At 38.5% G+C, this 18,278-nt stretch overlaps 1 protein-coding gene across 1 annotated transcript; it reads left to right on the top strand.

Moving 5' to 3' along the window:
• The first annotated feature begins 1,912 nt into the window (after positions 1-1,912).
• On the top strand, positions 1,913-16,438 carry ca9 (carbonic anhydrase IX). The gene is made up of 11 exons (XM_053645796.1): positions 1,913-2,199; positions 7,541-7,573; positions 9,470-9,640; positions 9,749-9,891; positions 10,121-10,213; positions 11,151-11,217; positions 11,344-11,501; positions 11,739-11,865; positions 14,277-14,291; positions 14,401-14,494; positions 14,703-16,438. Exons 1-11 carry the CDS (start codon positions 2,043-2,045, stop codon positions 14,761-14,763), a joined length of 1,119 nt encoding a protein of 372 aa, XP_053501771.1. The 5' UTR covers positions 1,913-2,042; the 3' UTR covers positions 14,764-16,438.
• Positions 16,439-18,278: the final 1,840 nt, after the last annotated feature.

Below are 18,278 nucleotides of genomic sequence, written 5' to 3'. Positions count from 1 at the left end.
ATATTCAACATGTATAATGTGTTTACTCCGTGGGCTGTAGTCGAAATTCTCAACATCTGACTAATGGTTTCATACTGATCGGGAGACCAGGATATTTCTTAATAAGGCTTTTTCATTAAACTTGAAACTGCTGTCCACTTCATTCTAATCTCAGTTCAGCTCTCTACTTCCATTTGAAGAAAAAAAAAAACCAGAGAGCACTAATTAAAATGGTTCACAGGAGCAGAAGTAATAATAATCCTAACACTCTACTTCATAACCAAATATACTATATACAGCACACACACATACACATTCATGCTTGATCACAAATACTAAAGGAAAGTAAGTGATGTGTAAATTGTTTGAAAGCCTCACTCCCAAAAAGAGCTGCATACTGGGATCCTCTTGCCTTGACCTCCGAAAATACCTCAAATATCTGCTGCTGCCAATTTCTTTCACTCACTATTCTGGGAAAGGGGGCAGGTGACAGATGTACATCACCAAAGATGTACAAGTAACAACAGCCAAAGATCACATTCAACAGACACATTGTTTGTTTATTTGTTTGTTTGTTTATTTATTTATTTATTCTCTCTCTCTCTCTCTCTTTCTCATCACACAGCCTTGGGGCAAATTATGTGTTCACAAGAGTAAAGTGGGGGTGGGTGGGCAATTCTAATGAACTAAAGTAGATTGGGGTGTGGGTCAAGGATGTAAATATCTTTTGTTCTTTTTTTTGAAGGACCATTCCTTCAATTGTCATGCTAAAACTGCCCATAGGCTGAAATCCTCATGCCTGACCTCTGTTATACCTTGTGTTACTATTTTCTCCCTTCACTCACTATTGGGATTTGGGATCAGGTAACGTTTAAGATATTCTGCTGGGTAAATTAAAGTACATACATTAAGAACATGATCATGTTATGCACAGAACAATTGGGCATCTCCAAACAGGATATAACAATCAGTCACACATCATAGATATTACAGATACTATAAAACTCAAATATATTCAAGCAGAACAAGCACACTGGATTTACAATCCTGGAGACAAGTACATGTTCACATTATTCTTATTTAACTCTAAAAGTATTGTGCTTAGGGCCAGAATGAGCAATATCTATTTGTTGAAGTGGACAGGCGGCTCAAGATGAGTTCTTTAGAAGTGGTGTTGCTGAAATTGTCGTGACAAAACTACAGACAGACTCAGATCCTGTTGCCTGATGTCTAAAATACCTAAAATGCCTGGAGTTGCTATTTTCATCCTCGACTCAGTCTTTGGACAGAAGCTAAAGTGAAGATGTTTTTTTTTAAATAAAGGAAGAGATGATGTATTACTGACTGCCTTATTAGATATGTTTTTACTGATACTAATAAAACTAGAAATGATTCGTTTGTGAGAGGAAACACCTAATTCTGCCATTTTTACAAGCATTCCACTGCAAGCAAAACACAACAAGCACATAGATTGCACAGTACTAGGACTAGATGTGTTGTTTTAATGAGTTTTAAGGAGTATGGTCAATTTTAAGGGCATCAAGCAGATAGGGGAGAGGATGTGAGGTTCTGGGGAGGACAGACTTGTACACCAGGCCAAAAAACAAATGGGACTCTGAACTCTTTGAACAAACAGGAGACTAAAGCTCTTTTTTCTCAGCTCATAACACTAGACTGGACTTTGCTCAAGGCAAGGTGTGTGTGTGTGTGTGTGTGTGTGTGTGTGTGTGTGTGAGAGTGAGGTGGCATGTGGTGTATGTTAGCCTTGCCAAAAATTTAGGAGACTGAGAGATTAGATTAATTGGTATTCAGTCTTTAAAGGAGAGTGAGTGAGTGAGTGTGTGTGTGTGTGTGAGAGAGAGAGAGAGAGAGAGAGAAAGAGAGAGAGAGAGTGAGAGATGTCCAGTCACCTGGTGATGGCTCCTGATTGGTTGCTTGCCTGAGGGCAGCCTTTAAAGCTCCGCCCCAGGTGACAGGCCTGTGAGTCAGTGAAGCTGAGATTTTGTGTGTGTATATAAAGTGTGAGTGTGTACATAAGTGTCTATGTGTGTGCCTGCGTGGGTATGAAGACTTTACTTACTAATAAGAGAAGAAAAGCACACGTCAGCATGCTGTTAGAGCTCTTCATCACCCTCCTCCTCATCAGCAGTAAGGTGTTGGGGGACACAAGTTCCTCTGAAGAAGAAGAAGAAAATGAACATGAGGATGGGCATAAGAAAAGTGAGTAAAACTCAAAAGTTATTTTATTTTTAAACTGTAGGTTAACAATTATGCATTCAAGTGTGCAGCAAACAGTGAAAAGAAACAAGGAGCATACTTGCAACTTGTTAATATATAAACCTTTATTGAATATTTTAGTTACTATTTTAAGGCTCCTGGTAAGATTTCTGTGATGTATATTATGCAATATGTGAAGTGTTACAGAGTATTTTATTTGCAAATGATTGTATTGCCAATGCAGAGTGATCAGTGGAAAGGAGTCGGCTCCAGTTTGAGTGAACATAATTCTTTTAGTCTTTTATGAATTTTTTTTTATGATTCTACATCTCCCGGGGGTGGGGTGTGGGGGGCAAGAAATATTGCTTTTGATTACACTTTTAAGGAAATAATAGTCAAATTTAATGTTCTACACATCATGCAACTGAGGTCATTTCTTTCTGTTCCTCAGCATTTTATGGCACTTAGTCTGTTTTATGCTTCAAGTAGTTTCCATAAATTCAACTGAAAATGCAACTTATAATGATTTCTCTAGTTTCAAAATTATTCAACCCCATGAGATTCGCTCACAACAGCACAAATATGCAAAACAGCTGTTGTCTCAAGCACATCTGATGAAACTAATCAAGGGCTTCATTGGTTGCACCAGGTGTGCTTGAGCTGGAACACATGAAATACCTGAACTGGCTAGGGGCAGAAATAATCCGGATGGGGAGGAAAAAGGAAGCTATGAACAGCTGCAAGCAGATTTCTGAGAGGGCAGGTTGTGAAAAACCCTCGAGTGACTCCAAAAGACCTGCAGCAAGACTGGGTGGCAACAGACACTGAGGTTTCAGTGAGCACAGTAAGGCGAGTACTAAACGCAGAAGGTTTCCATGCCAGAACTCCAGGATGTACACCGCTACTGACCCAAAAGCACAAGAAAAGTCAGCTCAAAATTATATAAATAAGCCACAGAAGTTTTGGGATTCTGTTCTGTGGAGCGATGAAACAAAACTGGAACTTTTTGGCACGTGGATCAGCGTTACGTCTGGAGGAAGAAGGATGAAGAAAGAACACACTGTACACAGTCAAGCATGGTGGTGGCTCGGTGATGCTCTGGGGCTGCTTTGCATCGTCTGGCACTGGAAACCTGCAGCGTGTGGATGGCAAGATGGATTCATTGAAGTAGCAGGAAATCCTATGAAAAAACGTCATACCGTCTGTGAGGAAGCTGAAGCTTGGGCATCATTGGACCTTCCAACAGGACAAAGATCCCAAGCATACCTCAAATTCCACCAAGGCTTGGTTGCAGAAGACGTCCTGGAAGATTCTACAGGGCCATCACGGTCACCTGACTTGAACCCCATAGAAAATCTCTGGTAGGATGTGAAGAAGGCGGATGCGGCACGTAAACCCAAGAATATTACTGTACTGGAGGCCATTGCTCATGAGGAATGGACCAAGATTACTCAAGAACGTTGCCAGAACCTATACATCTCTTTTGCAGCAGGTCATAACAGCAAAAGGGTGCTCTACTAAGTATTAAAGATGCTTCCCATGAAGGGGTTGAATAATTTTGAAACTGGAGAAATCATTATAAGTTGCATTTTCAGTTGAATTTGGGGAAACCACTTGAAGCATTCGTTGTGTTGAACTATTTCAATTGCTTTTGTTTGATTTGTTCATTGCAAACAGCTGAAAGTCTGTGGCAATCGGGGTTGAAAAATTTTGATTGCAACCGTATATGTTGCTCAGATTTCTTGTTTCAGATAGTTTTCTTTCCTCAGTATCATGACGTGGCTGAAATATTGTGGAAGTTCATTTTTTTTCCCCTTATGAGCGAGTACTAATAAAGAAATCAAATCTCTTATCTTTTAAACATCTATGAGTTGGGTTTACTTCCTGCTGCTCCTCAACATTATGTGGTGTAGGTTTTTACCTGATAGTGTGTTGCTCTTCTGAAGTCCTTATGCACACTCATTCCTCCAGGACATTCCTAGTTACAGCTTGTGGTTTTGTTATGGCGAAACTCCTGGGTCTACGTGCCACTGCCGGCGTTCCTCTAGCCTCATAAGGCTGAGTAAGAAGTGGAAAGCATGAGGGCACAAGGCAGCATGGCATTATGCCTTCTTTCACTCCTTTTACACTGAGCTGAGACTAGGTTTACTGTTTCTCTGGTACAGAGCAAGTTCAGCAAAAAAAAAAAAAAATCTTCTTTCCACTGACCATTCCCTCATATTTAATCCTAATGTTCTTCTGGATGATGTAATATTTCAAAAACCCTGACTGCACATGCACATCTTTTTAGCGGTGCATTATATTTCCATGAATGAGCCACAGTTGCATTGTAAATGTGCAATATGTTATTACAGATCTATTTCTTCCTAAACAAGTGTAATTTAGTGTTGTTAGACAGAACTTGTCCAGATCATTGGACTGGAAGATCCATATGGCACATTTGAATAAACTTTTACTCGCAGGTTTTCAACTAAGAAGTTTTCATAGGAAACTACTGCTACTAGCATTTTCTGAATAACCAACAAACAAAAAATTCCTTTGTACCTGCCAACTCTACTCTGAATTAATCCATTAAACACTTAAAAACAAGAGCCCACTGTTTGGATTTCTTCAATTAAATAATCCATGAAGACTCAGATTCAGCATTTTAGCAAACAGTTTGAACTACACAATCAAAAATAGTAATTAAAAATCGTACACACAGGGCTTATTTATTTATTTATTTATTTTTTGCATCCATGTGTATAAGTTGAAAGCTTAACACCAGAATGGATTTCCTAACTACTCCCACAAAATGAATCTGCCATTAGCTCACATAGTCCATAGAAATTTGAAGCAGTACACAGGTAATTTGTAAAGGGATAAACTTAAGGGTGTAGAAGAGCAATATACATCTTGTGGTCTAGTATTGTACTGTGTCTGGGATTGCACAGAGTGATGAGTCAATATCACTACGAGATTGTGTATTATTATAAGGAAAGGTTTTTCCTGAAGAATAATACACAAAGGTATTTCCTGAGAACTGAGAAGCAGTCGGATAACTGAGCTGGACTTCCTTATTAATTTTATGTTAATCCTGAAATGGGCAGTCATAGAAACTTGATCTAAATGATCTGGCCACGTAGTTATTTTTCACTGAACTGAGACTGCTCTTTTTAGCACAGTTTGCGCAAAGCATGATTAAGTACTAATGCAGTTACTTATACCCTTACCTTACCCAATGCACAATATTAAAATACTATACCACAAACACACACAGACATTCCAATCCTAAGCGAAAAGGTTACTCATCGAAAATCTCTGCATTCGCTCATTCGTTAGTTTATTCACATAACGTCTCTCGCCTAGCTGCTGGCTTTCAAAATGGGAAATCAGTTCACTGATTCATTCAGTGTTGACATTCTTGAATTGTGTAGCTACGTAAGCAAACACTGGTGGGAAGGGGATGTGTTTCCTCTAAACATATAAGTTTAAAGGTAAAACCCCGAACAACTGTAGAGATACTTGTTTTACTTGACAGGCAAATATACTGTGGTCCGAATCAGTCAACATTAGAGTACTAGGTCAACCTCTATATGTTATGTTTATACTGATTAGGAGTCCAAATTTTTCTGTTTTCATTCAACACAGCAAACATTACATGTGTTCGGTGTATTGAATACACTGGTTAACCCCTTAAACTCCCAGGATCCTGCCAGTGCACAGATCTTCAGTCTCATATCGATATATACCTTACATCATTCATAGTATCTACTGAATAACACACTTCCAAAAAAGGTTCTTTGGATCGTTCGTTCATTCATTCATTCATTCATTCATCTTCCAGGTGAGTGTCATAGTGGTTCTGATGATGGCAGTCCACTACAGCACAACACACACACACACAACACACACACACACTCATTCACACTCAGGGGCAATTTAGATTAGCCTGTCCACCTACTCCTATATTTTGGGAGGTAGAAGGAGACCTGAGAACCTGAAGGAAACCCACACGGACATGGGAGAACCTGTGAAACTCCATACAGACAGTAACCCGAGCTCAGGATGGAACTGTACTGCTACAGATAAGAGTTGTAAGCTTCCTAAAAGTTTCTAAATGGAACCTTCTATGAAACCTTCTTACAAAGCATGTAAAATTTTCCCAGAGGTATAAACTAAAGAACTCTTATATGTGTTAAAAGTGAGCGTTATTAAAATATTCAGAAGTTGTTCAACACGTTCATCCTGTAATATTTCGAAAATGCCTCTAACATTTCACAATGTTATTATCACCCATAAGACAAAAAAATAAATAGAGAGAAACATTAGTGTTCCAAATGTTCTGCATACCTAAAATTGTTAGATGGATAGATAGGACCTTTAACAATAAGAAAGTTTAAAATAAATAACCGAATAATAAGCTAGGAGTTTAAGGGGTTAATATATGATATTAACTTACGGTATGACCACTATTCAATCACGATTAATTAAGAAATTATAATAATAGTAACGGCTGAGGTTATCTGATAGCAACTGACAATATTTGGCATCCTTTCTACATGCACATTTTCAGTTCTTGGTGGCAGCCAAGCATTTCACAACAACAACAACAGCAATATTATTATTATTATTATTATTATTATTATAAGTAGAAGAAGAAGAAGAAGAAGGAACCATTACAGGCTAAACAGTGTAGAAAACATTTTGCCATGTGATCCATTCTTTTCCTATTCCTCTGTGATTCTTAAGTTGCACACTAAAAAGCTGATCTCTGTAACTTTATCAAGACCCACCATGTAATCTAACAATAGTGCCTGGAGTCCTGATGGCCATCAGTAAGTTGCCAAAGCTCTTTTAAATGGGCTCCATATAAGGCTCAGTCTCAGGAGCATAATGCCTGCATTCAGCCAGCTGGATGGAGGAAGGATTGTGCAAGCGAGCTGACACGAGAGAACAGAGAAGACGTTTCCCTTAATGCACCTGGACCTCATACTGAGAGCATGCGAATCTAAATGCAGTAGCTTTCACGGCCACCTGCTCGGGTTTGACAGCCTTGCTTCTTCTCAGGACTTTTATCTGTTAAAAATACCTGACTCACATCTTTCATATCTATTTTTTTTCTTGATTTATTACATATGATGCTATTAGAGTGTTGTTAGAGTGCATGTACAGTAGTGTTGCAAATGAACCAAACGGAAAGTGTGTAACCAAGTACCAGGCAACCAGCTACTACTGCAATGAGTCTTTGGTTCTTATGAGCCAATACACCTTTACCAACCTGACCTACATACATCACCAATTTGTCAGCAATTATGTAGCTACTGTTAATGTATTTTTGACCCACTTTCTTATTTCTTTACAGGTTCATCCCATAGCAATCACTGGGGCTATCAAGGTAAATAAATAATATATTACATGCAAAAAAGTGGTGTAATGTGCTTGCAGATTGCATTACAGAGATCTTTAACCTAGTCCCTATGACCTTTAGCCAGTCCACTATGATTAATGAGTGTTAATTACCTAACTCATGTGTTACAACAGCTGAAAAAGAACAAACCATTACCTCCTTGACCACACCTTTCCTCTGTGAAGACTGTTCACTTATTAACCAATTAATCAATACTTCAAAGGCAGTGATTCTCAGTTGTATTTCGTTCCGATAAGACTTGAAAGTAATGTTTATTCATGGATCTCTTTGATCAATCTCAATGTTCTACTGTAGTTCACATCTCTTAACTACCAGTGGTGGTGAGAATCATCTGGATACTTTCTTATGTATATGCGCCCAACAAAAAGTCATGAATTTTTTCGCCTTTCTTTTTCTCACCTTGTACACGTCAGAACACACGTACGTTATCTGGAGCTATCTGCATAACAGCTTGTGACTAACTTGTCCTCCAAAGCTGACAATAATCTCCTCTTCTGATGCAGTCCTTGTACCTTTCATACATTACAAGCATTTTTCTAGAGAAATGCTGTAGAACTTGATGGCACCTGCTAGCTTTGAGTTGATTTCCCTAGATAACATTGTTATCATTATTAGCTCACATACATGTGATCACATACATCACTGTTTGATAGTTATCTCTATTGCACAGCATCGATTTCTGAAACAAGTGAGAGATGCCTCTCCAATTCTCCAAGAGCCTGGTGTGGCATCTCCCCTGTTTGCTGGAGTCCCTTGAAGCAGTGCCTTTTTGCTAATGATTACTGCCAATAAACTCGCCTTGCCAGACTCTGTGATGACCTTGTGGTTGAAGCCAAGGTATATCACTCCTTTTTATTAATCAGTTGATTGAGCATGCAGCATTCCCTCAAGGCAAGCCTGTAAAGCATTCCTTATGAACTGTACATCCCCTACAGTACTATATAGTACCTAACACCAGCCATCTGATTCCCAAACCAACTGTTTATCATCTGTCACTGAGGAAAGGCACAAGGGGTTCTCTTATCTAAGCAGATACTGGCCTACTGGGTGCTGGATGTCATCACTATTGCTTATTGATGGGCTTGATACCCAGTCCCTACCATAACACACCACTCTATGATGAGTCTCCTCATCATGTGTATTGCAGCTTCAGCAAGTCTGCACTGTTGCTGCTTGGGCATCATTGTATACGTCCTCCAGGTTCTACAAGGTTAACATTAGCTTTTCCAGTGTAGTAGGCAAACATTATGTGTCACTTCATGACTTTGTTAGAAGGTCTTATATGTGTATTGCACAAATAGGTATCAAGGTGATTCTTACCATCCATGGTGGTTGTCTGGGATTGCTAGAACCATGTTTACATATGTAACTAGTGCTACAAGCTAACATTAGGTTAGGAGTTAGGACTGGCTCTAAAGCAAGTTTCCACTGAATATTAGTAATAGCACAGGTATGACTAATGGTCAGGTGACATAATTTACTTTTACAGTAGGACCATATAGGATATTGTAGAGGACGCAAGGTTAAAATCATTCAGCTTCACAACGCCACATATTGGCATTGAGCGTAACAAAGGCGTGTGGAAATTCAACATTTTACTGAATGTTTATATCTTGGCAGCTTAATGCAGACGAATTATTCTGTACATTCTTAACTTATGAAACTTAACCGCGTCTTAAGATATACATTAAGTATTAACACTTGCAATTTGGTTTGCATTAATGATTGAACACATAACTTCACTGTTATTTGTGATGCATCCCATGACTTTTCTGACACTCAGATTTTCATGTCAAAGTTTTATAATTAACTCAGTGACATCACAAGGGCAATGATCACCATTTTTTTTTTTTTTTTACACAGATCAGAGATCATGGCTGAGTGCTTTTGAAAACTGCAATGGAAAATCCCAGTCTCCTATTGACATTGTGACTAGAGACGTCAGCTACGATCCCAGTTTGCCTGATATAAAAGTACAGGGTTATGATTTAAGTGGTCAATCTGAACTGACACTGCAAAACAACGGTCACACTTGTAAGTTAGTTGGTTTGTTTAGCTCACATCTTACAACCTTGAATGAATTGTGTGTTACTGTGGAACATATCAGTGAGAAATGTGTGTGGCTATTGTTTTGTCCATTAGTGCAGCTCCAGTTGCCCAACACCATGCGTATAGTTGAAGGATTCGACCAGATCTACTTGGCAGCCCAGCTGCATTTCCACTGGGGGAACACGGAGGTTCCTGGTTCAGAGCACACCATTGATAATGTTCACTTCCCTGCTGAGGTTTGAACAGCCAGCAGCACTGTTTATAATATCCAATCACAGAACATATTTCTATGAATTAAGGACTCTTGGAGGAGAAAAAAAAAGAACACAATGGCTGTTTATACACAATTAAGCAGTGTTTACACTCACTGTGTTGACCTTGAGGGTGCACAATGCTACACATACCCAGTGCAATACAGCACAGCAACATAACTATCCTGATTTCTTATTTTTCTCTCCTTTCAAGCTCCATGTGGTTCATTATAACTCTAAATACACCAGCATCAAAGAGGCTGCAAACAAACAAGATGGACTTGCTGTGTTAGGAGCCTTCATTGGGGTAAGACTAAAATGTCTAAAAAAAAAGAAGTCGCTCTTCATTCATACACTCAGAGAAAAAAGGGTTCCAATAAGGCGTCTTTGGATATGCTTCCTAGAAAGGTGCTACTTGGTACCCTCTGGGATAGGAGAAACTCTATTAAAGAGTCCCTACATAGAACCTTTAGCATTTAGCATTTACCTCAGTGGTTGATGCTTCTATCCAAAGCAACCTTTAATTGAGACAAGATAGACAAGAAACTGAGCAGTTGAGGGTTAAGAGTCTTGCTCAAGGACCCAACAGTGGCAGTTTGGTGGCGCTGGAATTTGAACTCATGACCTTTCAACCTTCCGATCAGTAGCCAAATGCCACTGGACCTGCCACAAGGGTTTTCCTTAGAGTAGAGTCAATTTAAAAATCAATTTTTGCTGATGATGAGTTCCTTAAGTGTTCTTTGCCTCCTAAATGGACTACACTTGGAATCCTCGGTGAAAACAAAGCCCTTGCTTTAGTGCTGTAGACTTAACCTATTTTTCTGAAAAAAATATTGTTTATATAAAGTAGAAAGCCTGAGAGGGTGCACATTACAGTGACTGTATCAAAGGTAACAGTATTGTTAGACATGATGTGAAGGAAAACTTACTAATGAAAAAAATCATCATAACGCATACCTTCGAGTGTTTGCGATAAACAATTCTTCCATCACATAATGTAATCCGCTAATAGTAACCTTCGGTTGCTCAGCAACATAGACAAAGATTAGGGACAGAACAATGGAACGGTTTTATTGGTTTAAAACCAAGCGCATTAATACAGAATTAAATTATTGTGATGCGATCACAGGTTTTTGTCTACATAAGGATTTTACAGCAGATTTGATTTTAGATTTTTTTTTTAAATGAAACTACTTGTTTTATAGATTAAAGTGATACAAAATTCATTAAACTTTCCATTACAGATTGGTCTTCATGAGAATGAAAACTATGAAAAAATCCTGTCTGTAATTAAAGACGTTAGCACCGAGGGTAAATATTCTTAAATTTCCACCTGCATGTGCTACAATATGAATCGATTTTACATCCATAATTCTCATATTTGTATCGGTTTGAATATCAGGATCAATTTGTGGTAACTTCTTGTGGTCTTTGCAGAGTCGGACATTAAGATCCCAAGTTTTAATGTCCGTCACCTTCTGCCAAACAGTCTGAAGAAGTTTTACAGATACAGTGGGTCGCTAACAACTCCGCCGTGCTTCCAGTCAGTAAACTGGACCGTATTCAATGAAACAATCACAGTCTCAAGGAAACAGGTCAGTTCTATCACCTTTTAAAATCTTTAAGAGTAGCTAATGCACTGTTTGGTACCCGGAGAATCTCGCGTTTGTAAGTACTATGAAAACAACTGGTGTACACTGTAGACAGTTATAGTAACAGGCTCTGTTTTTGTACAGTGTGTCAAAGGTAATGCCTGCTGTGCACCAAATAAATAGTATTTTGTTATAATTGTGAAAAAATGGTGTAGGGTTACATATGCTTTTGTAAAACAGCTCGCTGCTCTGGAGGAGACCCTGAAAGCAGGACACAACCAGAGCTTGTCCCGAAACTTCAGAGCTCCACAAAATCTTTATGGAAGACGAGTCCTGGCCTCTTTCCCTACTTCACATACTGCAAGTGGTGAGTGCATCATTATAATCATTAGCTGGGTGAAAAATAGCAAATAACATTATTTAGAGGCAAATAATTTGATCTGTAACCATACAGACACCTTTTCTAGCTGACATTTGAAGAAAAAACACCAACATTTGAAGCATATGCATTTATCAAAGTTGTCAATGTTATTAAATTGTAATAAAAATGCTCTTTAGTAGACAGTGTGGTCTTGTCTCTTTGGATCTGTTCTGTATATATTACGCAACCTAAAACATGATCTGACATTGGCCAGTATTAGTTCATGAGAATTTACGCAATACATGCTGTAGTATTTTCCGTAACGTAAGCACACGTTATCTCAACGTCACAGATTTGTTAAAGGTGAAGAAACACTCTAATGTTCAAAGTACTTCAGGAGATCAGAAGCAGAAACACTGGGAAACACTGACCTATTTAGCCATCACAAAATATATGTAAAATGAAGGACAGGAGTGGGGTGTAATAACTTCTAAACACACTCTCCATTAGCACAATAGCACAACAGAACTGCTACAGTGGTGCTACCTCTTCATCTAGAGCAGGGGTGTCCAAAATTTTTTCAAAGTGTGCCAGATTAGACCACATCAAAACAGGACAGTCACCAAAACATTATTTTAAAGCTCTATAATGAAGTTAATTTTAGTGCATTGACTGCAGCAGGGTATCACCTGACAGCTGTAGTTGCAACACGCAAGATAATATTCATGAATTTCTTTCTTTTTTCAGGATTTAATGAGATTGTCCACTTTAGTTAAGGACTTGTTGCAGATTTCCTAAAAGGTTTTCCATGCTTTGAGGTTGGACGTATCCAGTTTATTAGCTTTAGTAAAGTTCTGTGTCCCGTTTGTTCCGATAAAAAGTTCCTTCTTCCAGGAAGCTTCCCGCAGTTTCAGTTTCTCTGCCCCTCATCCTCTGAATATCCTTTTGCAATGCTTGCTATTTGTTTCATAATGTCTCGTGATATTTAATTCCTTAATTACACCAACAGGCTCTTGACATAAGAGACATTTGCACACACATTTGCTACATTTTGCAGGTGTAGTCAGAGGAAAAAAAGGCTCTGGCAGTTTAGCTAAGTCTGTTACTGTCAGGTGAAAGGTAAAATTGCAACGTGCACCTATCATACATTCTTAGAGAGAAGTTCCAGGTCAATTAACATCTGTCTGTGGGCCACATTTGGACCTGGGGCCGGAGTATGACACACCCCTGATTTAGTGAAATACACTTGCTCCAAAACAGGGGTTCTTAAACTTTATGTATCCAAGGACACACTCAGTACAGAACATTGTTTCATGAACATTGTTTAATTGTGCATATTTTCACTTTCATTTTATTCCTGAACTTTCCACCAATAGAACACATTAGGTCTAAAGCAGGGGTGTCCAATCTTATCTGGAAAGGGCCGGTGTAGGTGCAGGTTTTCATTCCAACCAAGCAGAAGCCACACCTGAGTCTACTGAAAGCCAAGATCAACTGATTAAACAGGTGGAAACAGGTGTGGCTCCAGCTTGATTGGAATGCAAACCTGCACCCACACCGGCCCTTTGCGGATAAGATCGGACACCCCTGGTGTCCAATCTGGTGTCCGATCTTGCTGATGTTATTTATGTTTTTGAGGTATGGATTAAACCCATTCAATTCAATAGACCAAACGTGCCCGGTTAGCTCAGTTGGTAGAGACTCTTAATCTCAGGATCGTGGGTTTGACCGCCCCATGCTGGGCACCAAACCCCGCCACTGGGGTCACACAATCTAGTGCACTTTCAGTCCCAAGCCCAGACAAAACAGAGGGTCGTGTCAGGAAGGGCATCTGGCGTAAAACCAATATCATAAACCGGATTTCCATATTGGAGATGGATGACCCGCTGTAGCGACCCGTAACGGGAGCAGCCGAACGAAGAGGAAACATTCTCAACAGGCCAAACAAATAAACAGGATAATAACTATAACAGACCCAATTAAGAACCACTGCACTAAAAGATCCACTGTGGCCATTTCTACTTTTACAATTTTCAATTAATAATTAATGAGCAGCAAAGTTCTGAATTGATGCTAAATTCTTTGCGTACACGCCGAGCCGAAATAATGTCACGCACACCAGCACACGTACACCACTGCAAATATTCAGCTGAGGGGATTAAATAGGATTATGTGTTGAGCACAGTTAGGAAGCTTCATTCACAACACTGTCACTGGATGGTTCTTTTCATTCCTCTGAAATGACACTCTAGTCCAAAGCACGTACGCTATCATGCTGTTCTGTAATGTGTATGGCATTTTCTGACAGCTGCCTGAATCCCCCAAAAATGAGTTCTGACACGTGATATTTGAAAGAGTCTGATATTTTATAGTTTATAAAATTGTAGTTTTATGTTGTTTTTTTTTTTTCTTTATAGGTGGACTATCCAGAGGTATGTCATGACTCCAATAACATCCTCCTTAATCTTAAATAAATACATTTTTGTATTTCTGTATAATTATCAAAATGCTGTTTCTAAATGAATCCTTTCTGGCCTGCAGGTGATATCTTGGCCATTGCCTTTGGAGCCTTGTTTGCTCTGACTTTGCTCTGTTTCTCCATGTACGCTTATCGACAGCGGCAAAAACACTCAAAGTGAGTAACACAGACTTAAGTTCTGAGAAATGACGTTTGTTCATGTAGGAAACCTGGACGAGTTTCATTTCTCATTTTCTCTCACCATTTGAACTCAACCGTATGAAACATACTTTCATAATTTCATGAAATAGACGCTCTTACGCACACTGACACTGCAAATAAAAAAGAGATTAGAACTAAAAATAACACTTTCTTTTCTCCACAGATTTAACCCTGACTCCAGACAAAATGTTATTTATAAACCAGCAACCAAAGAAGATGTGTAGACCTGCCATGTGTGATTTGATGTCAGACAAAAAAAAGTCATATTTATACTGAAAAACATTGTTGGAGTTGCTGTAAAGACACTGATGAATGTGAAATAGAAGAACAGCATTTTAACCCCGTAAACTCCTAGGATCTGTTGATGACTTATACGTGTCACTCCTGTAACTACTGCAGTTACTGAATAACATGATTTAAGATGAATAACAAATAAGTTGGGAAATTAAGGGGTTAAAAAAAGGACACGTCTTGAGTCTTTGTTTTTTTTTTTTAATTCAAAAAGAAAAGATATAATCCTGTTGTCCCACTGAGAAAGCAGACCACTCATCTGGCCTCTTCCATTTTTTTTACTGTATATAAATGTATTTTACTGTTGTATGGTGGAATTTGACACAGTCTTATCCATGACCTATTTATGACCATTTTCTACTTTCTTAGTGCCATGTTTAAATTAGGCACCCAATTATCTAGTATCAAATTGGTGTTCATACTACTAATGGTCTCTGAAACGCACAAAAACAACTACTCAGTGAATCCAGACAAATAAAATGTCTTCATGTTTCTAATGTATAGTACTGTGTAAAAGTTTAGGCACCCTTTTTTTTTTTTTTTGTACAAACTTTGTTATAGATTTGTATTGTATCGACTTCTACATCAGTAAAATAAAATGTTACAGAAAAATGTTTGTACGTCATTAAAGAAAGCAGCATATAATGTAAGAGAGACTTTTCAGACCAAAAAAAAAAAAAAACCACAACGATGGCTGCTGGGTTCTGCTGCAAAAATAAGAGGCAAGTACGACAGTCAAAGTCTCCAGAAGAACCATGACTGGTTCTGCAACATGCTCAATAAAACTTAAAGCTCATTTCCTTATAAAACTGCACTAATTTTCACACCAAAATGTCACACCAAATATTGACTTTGTTTCATTTACTACTGTTTATTGCTCTTTATGGTATTTTTTTAAAACGTAGAAACATTTAATTTCATTCTTTTGGAGGCATCTTTACGCTACAGCATTTCTTTGCATGTGCCGAAAACTTTTGCACAGTATTGTAAGTGGTGAAATTAGCACCTAATTCAAGACAGATCTTACACTGATGGGACACAAGACATTAAAAGCATTGGCAGGGGGAAAAAACATTTAATACGCCACTGAGGAGTTTCACACGGTCAAACAGAATGGCAAAGAATGGACATAAATGGACAAACTGACGCGTCTGTTTGACTAAACATGGTGACTGAGCAAAGTATTCACTATGTAATCATTGTAATGTAACCGCCGTTTGTGAATCATTCGCTCCATTTACAATGACAACATCTATTCAGCTGCAATCTGATGACAAATTTGCCAGATCAGTTCATGCAAGAGCATGAACTTTGTCCAAACTGCGCGTTATCATATAGTAAATTAAAGCCTCAAGCAGGAAATGTAAGCTGCTGATTTGCCACCCTGTGATACTGCAATCAAAGACTCTTATACACGACAGCATCGTTTATAGGGACAGTTTTCTTTAAACTACCCGTCTCGTATCCTTGCCCAAAAGCATTTATTTGATGCCTGTAGGAATACCATAAAGTAATAAAGATACAAATGAATTATCTTTCTATTTCCAGAACTAACATGTTCAGTCTTGGGGAAATTATTTACATCTTCAATTAAAAACAACTGGTGAAGTATTTCCATCATTTCCATCATTAACAAGACCTCACGATGCTCAAATGACTACAGAGCCCTCAGGGTGATGTCTATTTATAACCCCAATTCCAAAAAAGTTGGGACACTGTGTAAAATATATATAAAAATAGAATGCAGTGATTTGCAAATCTCATAAACCCATATGTTACTCACATTAGCTCACACATTACTTTTCTCAAATACATTTGTAAAAGTTAACATCGATACTAACTCACAATATTTGAAGGCAACCGGAACAAGCCCAAAACTCTCTGACTTGGTAGGAATTCACACCTGAATGACCCGGGGCAGTCATATGCGTCAAAGAAACACACCTCTGAGGCAAATATTTACAGCTAAAACAGAACGCTGGTCCCTTTTGTGAGGGTTAATCTACCTTTCAGCTGTGGAGCAAAACACACTTTTAATAAAGCCTAGGCAATAAATCAACAGCTGCATATTCTCTTGAAAGTATGACACAATTAGATGGCAGTATAATTAAAATTCCAAGTGATAAAGTATGATGACAGCACCACACATTTTGAAGAACAGAAAATACTCGTCCTAAACACTGGCAAAGCTGGGAATTTAAGAGTAGTGTCTTGAGCATGAAAGAAGACAGCAACTGCCCATCTCTGTTACTTTATAGTTTTTATCATGGACTGTTTATGGACTCTTTATAGACCATAGGAAGGACTCACCATTTACATCTACGCCACTGCTGGGTTCAGTTCAGGTTACTGGGAACTAGTCGTTGTAGCATAGGTCAGCTTCACCCAAAATAAATCTCAGAGTCAATAATGATTTTCATTTACACCACTACACTGCATTTTTGTTAACCCAAATTGAAAGAATTCCTAACATTGAGTTTCCCTGTTTGTTACATTCTAATCATTAAAACATTAAAAAGCAGCATAAAAATATCAATGTCATTTGTTGTAGTCTGTCTAAAATCCTGGTGAGCACCGGTTGTGGTTACTGCTGCATTCCACTAAAACTCGTAACTGGGAATTTCTGACCTCTGACTAAGAAAAACCAAAGAAAAAGGCTCCTCAACTCAGGATTCCTATCCAGAAAGTCGGGAACGTGACCACAATCCCGAGTTCAAAAAAGTATCACTTCTTACCTCTTAAATTAGTTATACTGTATCTGCTAGCATTTGATTTAAATCAATCACTGTATTAGGTTGTTAAATTTCTCATCACAGTTAGCTGGCTAGATTATTGCAACAAAAGACAAACATGGAGGCACTCACACTGTGTAGCTTGAACATAGTTGAAAATGATTTAACTCAGATTTCCTAAATCCCCCTTCCGAGCTAAGTTGAATGCAGCATAGGTTCAGTGCAGGATGATGGAGAAGGGTGTGTTGGGAAGGAACCCGGGCTCAAATCAGGCCAATTTGAGGTTGAGTTTCCCCTTCAGATGATCACAAAAGGCATCCTGATTTTATCCTGTGGCATGTGTTAATTTTAAATAATAAACTTGTTCAACATTTACAACTTAACAATGGCAACCAAGCACAATTGTTCTCTGCCATCTTTGCTCACAAGAAATTTAGCAAAATCCCAGGTACTAGGAGTCAGAATCATTGGCTCGGCCTCTGATTGGGCAGCAAAATCTGAAAGCTTGTGCTGTTTTATTCTGGGTAAAGCTTGTAGTGTAGGCGGTCGATAAGTGAAAGATGATCCAAATGATCTGTCATTACAGCTAGGGGGCTCTCACATTTTCACCATCTGTTAGAAAAATGGTACTAAATCGTACCTTTCCTTGTCATTGGTGTGGTACCCTCAAGGCTACACCTTTTGTATCCTTAGCCTTACCCTTGTACCTGTAGTAT

Source organism: Ictalurus furcatus, chromosome 16 (genome assembly GCF_023375685.1).
Source record: "Ictalurus furcatus strain D&B chromosome 16, Billie_1.0, whole genome shotgun sequence".
NCBI classification, from domain to species: Eukaryota; Metazoa; Chordata; class Actinopteri; order Siluriformes; family Ictaluridae; genus Ictalurus; species Ictalurus furcatus.
This window is presented reverse-complemented; position numbering and strand designations above follow the sequence as displayed.

Bases quoted from the DNA above. Each gene is read 5' to 3' on its own strand.
- ca9 (XM_053645796.1), top strand. From the start codon at position 2,043: ATGAAGACTTTACTTACTAATAAGAGAAGAAAAGCACACGTCAGCATG. The intron at 9,641-9,748 runs GTAAGTTAGTTG...TTTGTCCATTAG, and splicing joins GCAAAACAACGGTCACACTT to TGCAGCTCCAGTTGCCCAAC. The intron at 9,892-10,120 runs GTTTGAACAGCC...TCTCCTTTCAAG, and splicing joins ATGTTCACTTCCCTGCTGAG to CTCCATGTGGTTCATTATAA.